Source organism: Diadema setosum, chromosome 2 (genome assembly GCF_964275005.1).
Source record: "Diadema setosum chromosome 2, eeDiaSeto1, whole genome shotgun sequence".
NCBI classification, from domain to species: Eukaryota; Metazoa; Echinodermata; class Echinoidea; order Diadematoida; family Diadematidae; genus Diadema; species Diadema setosum.
The window spans coordinates 1,875,147-1,884,156 of record NC_092686.1 but is presented as its reverse complement, the minus strand read 5'-3'; the positions used below and the strand labels follow the sequence as shown (position 1 = coordinate 1,884,156).

The following is a 9,010-nucleotide window of genomic DNA, read 5'->3' as shown; positions in this document are numbered from 1 at the left end:
TTCAAACCTTTTATTGTCTGATGAAGGACAAGAACACAGATAACGAAACAGATTACATTAGGATATCCCCCACAAATCGTTCACCTACATTACAGAAGATTGTAAAGGTGTGATAAATAATGACAAAGCATGTCGCTGGAGCCCAGATTTTTGAAGCTCTCGACATTATTTTCCTTTGTGTCTACCTCAGTTTTATTTGTCTGCACAAACAGATGGATTTATGCCTACTAAGTACTAAAGAGATACATAAATGGAGGTGTAAGGGATAGATGGCACATGAAATGAAATAAGCTGTATGGAATACATACAATTAACATAACTGGACATTTTTCATATATTTACGATAACATAACATAAAAGGACATATTTATAGAACACCACAGCTCAAGTAGACACGTATTGCTGGAATATTGATACACCGAACACAAATACATGTAGCACAATGGAAGAAGTTATCCGTCCTTTTTACGTCATATATTACCAAGTGTTAAAAAAAGAATGGTATACAATGTATTGAAATTACGTCCATTCCGAATATACAGTTCATTCTATATATTGCATTGCTTATTATTTAATTTTATGTTCCTATTTGTATCCCATGCACCTCCGTTTATACCTCTTTAGTAGACCATCTGTACAAAGAAGGCTTCGGAAGACATAAAGCAAACATAATGTCAAAAGCTTTTAATAATCTGGCCTCCTGATGCGACATCCTTTATCACTTATCACACCTTTGATACTCTTACAAAGATGACAAAAGCCAACGATATACAGTAGTTCAGTAATAATGCATATCAAAAAAAAAAAATATATATATATATATATACATGTATATATATATATGTATAATATATATATATATATATATATAACATTATACATGTATACATACGTGTATATATATATATATATTATATATATAATATATATATATATATATATATATATATATATATATATATATATATATATATATATATATATATATATACATGTATACATACGTGTATATAACACATCATCGATATGTGTGTGTAATATGATTTGTGCATCCTATACGGATCGCAAATGATTTCTTTGCTGCCGTCACATTCGTGTCCACTGTAGTACAACAGGATAGTGTCCCTTCGCATTCATGGATTCTCCTTCTCAGTAAAAGATAACTCTTTATACTGCGTTAATGGTTTTAACATATTTTTCCTTATTACATGTAATATACTGTATTATGAAAACTAGTTTGTCATAAAGTGTACGTGTTTAAAACGAAATGATTGCTATATGTTTGTTTCATTTAAGATACGGAAATAAAAGAAGTGACAATAAATGTTACTTCTTATTTTCCATGAAAATAGCTAGCAAAACATAATCACGTTAAAAGCCTATGAAACAAATAGATTAACATTAATAAAGACAGTGGGAGTGAAGTATATGTGAAGTAAAATGTTGATCGGCACAGCATAGCAGGATATAGATTACATAATAATATTCGTCATCACTTTAACAAGCCTGCATGGCAGGAAAACTCTTTAAGGAGTTAATTTCTCTTCAAGATTAAAGGGATCATATAGTTTTAGTTAGGACCTAATTTCACGTTTCAAACAATTTTTTGATGAGATGAGAAACCTGTTATGAAATATGAAAGAGCATGTTATTCCAAGAGGGATTCCACGTCTATTTGAAGAGAATTGGTTTTGAAATGGTTTAGATATCCAAAAACGAAGCAATCCTAATAGAAGGTGGAACCCACCTATTAGTATCGCTTTGTTTTGCTTTGTCTTTGGATGTCTCAGCCATTCCAAAACCGATTTTCATCTGATAAATTTTAAATTCCTCTTATAATGGTATGCTCTATATCATTTCATAAGTGGTTCTTGGTATCTCGCAAAAAGTTAAGCGCCCGATCCTCATATCCGTCAATACTATACCATCCCTTTCACATAAGGGCAGTGAGAGAAGAGGATGTTAAAAAAAAAAAAAATAATAATAATAATAATAAATGGAAAAAAAATAGATACAATATACCATTCCAGCTCTGAATATGAATGATCCCTTGTAATAATCTGGTTTAGGCAGAGGTGTAGACAAAGATTATTTTCAACTGTGTGGAATACAATGTATATGATAGTGCTGATGATAATGAAAATTATAAAAGTAGTAGAAGTAGTAGAAGCAGTAGTAGTAATCATGGTGATGATCATGTCAATACAAATAATTATCATCACCAACATCAGAAATAATAATAATAATAATAATAATAATAATAATAATAATAATAATAATAATAATAATAATAACAATAATAATAATAATAATAATAATAATAATAACTATCATTATTATTATTATTATTATTATTATTATTATTATTATTATTATTATTATTATTATTATTATTATTATTATCATTATTATTATCATCATTTTATTATTTCATTGCAAATCAAAAGTTTGTTATAGCAATGTTCATTATGACCAGTCTCTGGAATGGACACAGCGCTTGACAGGATTTGCCTTTGTCGTGTGTCTGCAACAACAGCACTCTTCAGCAGACCCATAAATAGTACGCACTCCAAGCACATTCACAGTAGAAAAAAAAAAAACAACTCAAAAGACAAAGTATCAATCTCACATCTACCAATGTACACAGGGCACATGTATTTGGAAATGGTGTTTTCATGACAACAAACTGTGATGCTACCTCCAACATCATAACACTGCAGAAGCATTGAATCATAATACAAATGTACAGTGGACTCCCATTATAACAAAGTGCTCGGGACCAGCAGTTTTCTTTCGTTATATCGAAATTTCTTTAAAACCGAAAATAAGCAATAAAAAACAAAGAGCCGATGTTATTGAAGCCTAAATTTCTACTTCGTTATAACCAGAATTTTGGTATAACCGTGTTCGTTATAAGGGGAGTGCACTGTACCTTCAATACATGTACATTATAATATATACAGAGTTTTACCAAAATGCAGCAACATAAACTCGTAATCACAAGGTGAGCCAGTTTCTGTCTGTGTGGCCATTTAAAATAGCCCTAGTCCACCATTACTGATCACGAGGGCATTGCAGACAATTCTTCCCATATTACGTGTTCGTTGCCATGGCATGCAACAATCAAAGCTACCATAGCCAACAGCCCATTCACTATAAAAAAATATTAGAATTTCTGATTTGGGATATCAACCACAGCAGATGCAATTGTACTGTAATTTACTGATGGAGCACGTACATGTACTTCATTCCTTTATGGATTGTGGACTCTGGTACACCAGTTAGTGTGGAAGTGGATTACTATGGTAACAGGAGCTGGAAAGTTTCATGAACCAACCCTAAGGGGAAATAATTTGTCGTCGTGACAACAGGTTAACCTATTTTCCAAACCTCTTGCATTCACTTTGTCCTGACAGCAAATACATTGCATTATGTAAATTCTAAAGGACTCCTGATTACTGTATCGATCGCCACGCAGACAGAGCTGAAGAAGTACGGGTCACAAAACTGTTCTCTCTGTTTTTTTTTTTTTTTTTCACAAGTAAGTCCAGTCGAATAGATTTAATTTACATGCTTTTTGACTCCAATTACTGTTTTTAAACTGATCAAAACAGTGCATCTCATTTAACCTTTATGTACGGTGTATACTTTATCAACTACACCTTACAAGATGTCAAGGACCTAAAAAAATTGTGGCCCTGAGAGTTGAAAGGCACCAATCAAAATGATCATACTTCTTGGAACTCTCAAAGGGGATATCTGCCTGCTCTGAAAATTAGTTTGTGTCAATAGAAACAAAAAATTATAACAGGACAGTGAAAGTTTGAGCAACTTTTGATAAAAATTGAAAGTCTTTCGAAGTTGAGATTAATACAATACAAACTGGACAATTTTTTGATGTCACATGTGAGTTCATCCCCTGCACTAAGCTATAAGGAATTTCAATTGTTCCCATCAAGTAAATTTTCCATCGTACATGCACTCTCCATACAATCATCATATATATTTTTCTGCACAACCCCTGCATGAAAATAAAAACAATCTATTATTTGAAAAGAAAGAGAAAAAGAGAAAATTTGTGCACAGCCGCAGGGCATATAAAAGGTGAGCTCACATACTACATCACACAGAGTTGGCAATTTGTTCTTCAGTGATCACACTTCCAAAAAAAAAATCACAACTTACTTAATTCTGATCAGAATATGCTCAAACTTTCATTGTCTTGTTTTTGTTTTACTGCTTCTATTTACATAAACTAATTTTCCGAGTGGAATTCCATTTTAAACCCAGGTGACTTTTACTTTCTCAAAGAATATACCAGTATATGTATGTGATGACAGCGTAGTTGGTTTAATTTAACCTGCATAACTGGAAGAAGTAAAAACCATGTTACACTGATACTTTGGTATGCGGCAATCATTCAACATAAACCCAAACTGCAAGAAGGCTATAAGCATAGGATCCAATACAGGCACATCGTTCATGAAACCACAGTTTACTGTAGTGAGCAAGGAATACCCACATTCTTTCTGACTCTAAATACATTCTTCTGTCATATCTGCCAACCCCAACATTCAGTAAATAATAACATCTAGCAGAAAATAATGCCAAACAAGCAATTTTCACTCATATGATTTCCCATACATCATTATCAACAGGTGTTGACAACATAGGAAAATGAAGTTTAAGAAGTTACTTCTTTCCACAAAAACAGGAATGTTACCAAGAGACTATTAAAGCAGAGGGGTGAAGACTTTAATCAGTTGTCTCTCTCTGTACAAATGAAGAGTTTATTTGCAAAAGGGGCTAGATCCACTATAAGTATTTTAGAAAAAAAATGGTTTATTAATTTGTACACAACTGTATGGAAAATCAAAATCTGATTTTGCTATAATTTCTATTGAAATGGTGGTCTGGAGTTGAAATTTCCACTGTAACTAATTCAAACGGAATTCTGTGCAGTGGTGCTAATAACTCAATTTTCATCAAAAATGGATCCTAGCCCCTTTTGCAAAGAAGCTCTTCAAATGTATAAGACTGAAACTGCTGATCTATATCATGTCAGAGAAAGGAACCAAAGGGGAATGTTCCTATTAAACGGGAACAGTTGGCAGGAATGCTCTTTTCCTAAAAAAAATGCCACTTGATCTTCAGAGATTAAAGATCAAGGAATGCCCTGATACATTTCAAAGAACATTTGACTTAGACAAAAGTCGCTAGTCAAATTCACATCCTCTACATGGTCTCCTGAGAGGGTCCTAATCCTTGCGGGTTGGCAGCATGAAAACATTGAATTCCTGTGGTGTAACCACTTTGCCTACAGAGTCATTCTCAATGATACGTATTTTACATCTACACACAATGTCCACTCTTCCTGATGATAGTGAATAATACTCGTATATCAGTCATGGTCTTTGAAATCACTGCACTGTCAAAGCACAGCAATGACTGGACCCCCAAGACCACATGTCATTCATTTCATATGGTGCAAAGCAGGGAAACTGGGCAGGAAGGAACACTTCCAGCCTCATCCTTGGATTGGTTGGTCGAAGTGGGTGTAACTGCAGAGCCAGGAAATGATTGGATGAGACAGATTCTGAGGTTGTCCAGAGTCATACTTCCAGTGTTGACTACCACTATCCTAGAACCAGAGGTCCAGGCATCATTGCCTTTCAAACATGGCTTTCAGGATGGCATAGCTCTCACTGTATCGGGACTGGTTCACTTGAGATGCCGTCTTCCAGCTGGAGAGAAAAATAAAAAAACAAGACATACCTTGTACGGGTGTATAATGCTTCCTTATGATACAGTGCACTCCTGTTATAATGAACACGGTTATAACAAACTTTTATATGCAACGTACACAATAGTAAAATCAACATCCCCAAATTATCATCTATATACAGTATTTTGATACACTGTATTTGTTTGGCTATAACAAAATTTTGATACAGTGAAAAAAAAAAAAAAACTACCGGTCCCACGGACCTTAAAGCCCAGTCACACAGCGCCTTACGGCTTAATCACGGCCAAAACCCGTCAAAAAGTGGTCTCCCGTGAAGCAGACGATGTTGTTCGCGTTGATGTTGAGTTTAAGACGATTTAAAGACGTGGCAGGAAGCGGAGAAAAATCAGACAGGCGTCGGATACAGCAAAAAGTTTTGAACTGCTCAAAATTTTAGCTCGCGGACAACCACAGGCGGCACACGTGGTAAAGACGTGCAACACAAGTGAAACACACGTGATAATCCGTGTTCTGGCAGTGATTAAAACTTGGGGAGATGCGGTAAGACGTGAAAGTTTAGCGGTATGTCACGGCCAGAGCATGGTCATCGGACGCGTGTTACGCGTTGGTATCACGGGAAATAGCGTGTGTTTAGCGGCATATCACTGACAAATGGATTTTTCTGTGTACATAGCACTACCTAAGCCCATTAAACGACGTCTCCAACAACTTCTAAATATGATTGATCACTGCCTATTCACTCCTGTATCACTTCTGATTTGCGGCATATAAATACAAAGTATAAAGTACATATGAAATGAAAGGAAAATATAAATTGGATTAAGACAATTACCTTCTATTAAATGTTAGAAGATAACTGTCTTAATCCAATTTTTATTTTAATTTCGTATGTATTTTGTCATTTCCTTTTTTGTTTGCTATTGCTTTATTCTTATTTTCATTATTCAATTTTCTTCTAAGTTCAAATTTCATTTACTTTGATTATTTTTTTCAATGGATGTTCATTTATTCAAAATTCTTTGTTTCTAATTATTAACCAGGGAAAACACTAACACATTTCACAATTTATACCAGTTTTATTGGCATATTTCAGCAAATAAAATAAGTAACAAGTTCACAGCAAGGCATACACATCCAATCTTCTCAACCTAACAAACAATAGCATACACATGCACACATAGCTAATACTGGTCCTTGGCAGCCTAAACTAACAATCAACTAACTAGCTAATCCTCAGATGAAGTGGAGTCCCGAGTCTGCTGTTCCTGAGGCCTGATCTGTAGTCCAGGAGAGGTGGCTGACACATTGGGAGTATTCATGAATGTCTGAGAGGCAAGGCTGGATCTGCCTGCAGGTGGGAGCATGGTACTATCCAAGCTGAGGTTAGCGTTCCAATCATCACCCTGCATCGTGTGCTGCTGCTGCTGGGGGTAGGTGGGCTGCTGGTGGTAGGAGGGCTGCTGGTCAGAGAACTGCGTAGGTGTAGGAGAGGCTGTAGTATCATTCATTCATGGGGGGGAACGAGGTCTGCTGCATCAAGCTGCTGCCATACTGCCAGTTCTGCTGGTACTGTGGGTTGTGCTGCCGGAAGCACTGCTGGCAGCTGTAGGGCTGGCTGTAAGACTGGCTGAACTACTGGTTTAAGGGCTGGCCGCGCACTATGTCAAAGATCAGCTCCTTCATCTCGTCGTACTGCTCCTGGGGAGCTGTACGCAGGGTGTCAGCAACAAACCGTACGAAGGGCTCACGGTCAGACTGGGGCCTCTCCTCCACAAGCTTCTCCAGGAGGGCTTGGTTGGCCTGCATGGTGGTGAGGAGGTCTCGCCTCCAGGTGTCTCCCTCCTCCTGACACTCTTCCTCCCTCCTCCACTTGTCACGCTTGCGGCTGCGGCTAGACGTGGACGTGGGCTGAGATGTAGAGGCCTGGTCAATAGCTGCGGACTCCATGTCCTCGAGGACATGAGCCTGCCTGTCACTGTCAGAGTCCACTGAGGGGGAGGGGGGACGCGAGACCGAGGACGTGGCGGTGGCAGAGGCAGAGGGGACCCGGGCCAGAGTGACGAGGGGATCTCCGGTGTCACTGGGGATGGAACCTGAAAGGTTTAAAACATTCATTTAGTTATATGGCATTGACATTTTGCATGTAAACGCATGTCATACATTGAAATGTGAAATGAAATTGACAAATGCAATGAAATTCAAAACACATTTGAAATCAATGTAATTAAATGTACTGACCTTTGTAGAAGCCACAGTGCTGCAGGACCCAGGTCTCCCTCTCTGTGAGCATCTTGGTCGCCTGGCCACTGGTCTTCTTGGAGAGCTTCACATACCAGTCCTTTATTCCTTTCCACCACTGCTCTAGGTGCTTCACATTGATCCCCAGCTCTTGGGCCTTCATCTCCCAGGCAGCCCTCTTCTGCTTGTAGGTCTTCTTGCTGCGCATCCACAGGTAGGAGCTGCCCTTCAGCCACTTGAGAATGTCCTCCTCTACAACAGCGTCAAGACTCCAGTCCTTATTAGGGGCTTTGGGGGCAGCCTTCTCCTTGCCCTTGCCCTGTCCACGTCCACGGCCCTTGCCTACGAGCACTGGCTCATCCTCCTCGTCCTGAGCAGCTTCCACAAAGAGTGTTTCTCCCTCCTCAAGGGCTGGGGGGCTGACTTCTCCAAGCTCCATGGTGGCCTCATGGGCGGCAGCAGGGGTGGCAGCAGAGGTAGTGGTAGCAGACGTGGCAGCAGGGGTAGCACCTGTACATGAAAAATAAATTTATTTAGTGACATGCTTCTAATTTTCATTTCTAAATTGAAATTCAAAATTAAAATTTGAAAGTAACAAAATTTGCAAATGAAAAGACATTGAAATGAATAAAATAAAATGTACTGACCACCAGCAGCAACCTCAGCTTCTCCAGGAGCAACAGGACCAGCATCAGCCTGAGGGTCAGGGTCTGGACTGGCAGCACCAGCAGGAGCATGGACTTGGACTATCACCGGGGCCTGGGAGTCTTGGGGAGCCTCATCCTCAGCTGGGGCTTTGGTATTTGTCGACCTCTTCATGGCAGGGGAACCCGTCTCCCTGGGCATGATGAAACTGAAAACAGCGAACGAACTTGCGTGGAAGTGTGGACTGTACAAGACCTGGATCGGCAACTGTGAAGACCAGCCGTGCGCGGCTGCTTTAATGCCGCACTTCCAACGACGCCGAGCCGCGGTTACCCGTAATTGGGCAGTGCTATGGCAGTCGAGTGCCCGTTTTACGTCCGT

At 38.6% G+C, this 9,010-nt stretch overlaps 1 protein-coding gene across 1 annotated transcript; it reads right to left on the bottom strand.

The window, feature by feature from the left end:
• Positions 1 to 7,190: 7,190 nt before the first annotated feature.
• LOC140246357 (uncharacterized) lies at positions 7,191 to 8,830 on the bottom strand. The gene is made up of 3 exons (XM_072325828.1): positions 8,632 to 8,830; positions 7,985 to 8,494; positions 7,191 to 7,839 (listed from the first exon to the last, which is right to left on the bottom strand). The coding sequence occupies exons 1-3, from the start codon at positions 8,828 to 8,830 to the stop codon at positions 7,379 to 7,381; spliced, it is 1,170 nt and encodes a 389-aa protein (XP_072181929.1). The 3' UTR covers positions 7,191 to 7,378.
• Positions 8,831 to 9,010: the final 180 nt, after the last annotated feature.

What these genes read in the sequence shown, in the direction of transcription:
- LOC140246357 (XM_072325828.1), bottom strand. Translation starts at nt 8,830, where the DNA reads ATGCCCAGGGAGACGGGTTCCCCTGCCATGAAGAGGTCGACAAATACC. An exon ending in AGCTGAGGTTGCTGCTGGTG is followed by an intron (nt 8,495 to 8,631) that starts GTCAGTACATTT and finishes TTTCATGTACAG; the next exon opens with GTGCTACCCCTGCTGCCACG. An exon ending in GCACTGTGGCTTCTACAAAG is followed by an intron (nt 7,840 to 7,984) that starts GTCAGTACATTT and finishes TAAACCTTTCAG; the next exon opens with GTTCCATCCCCAGTGACACC.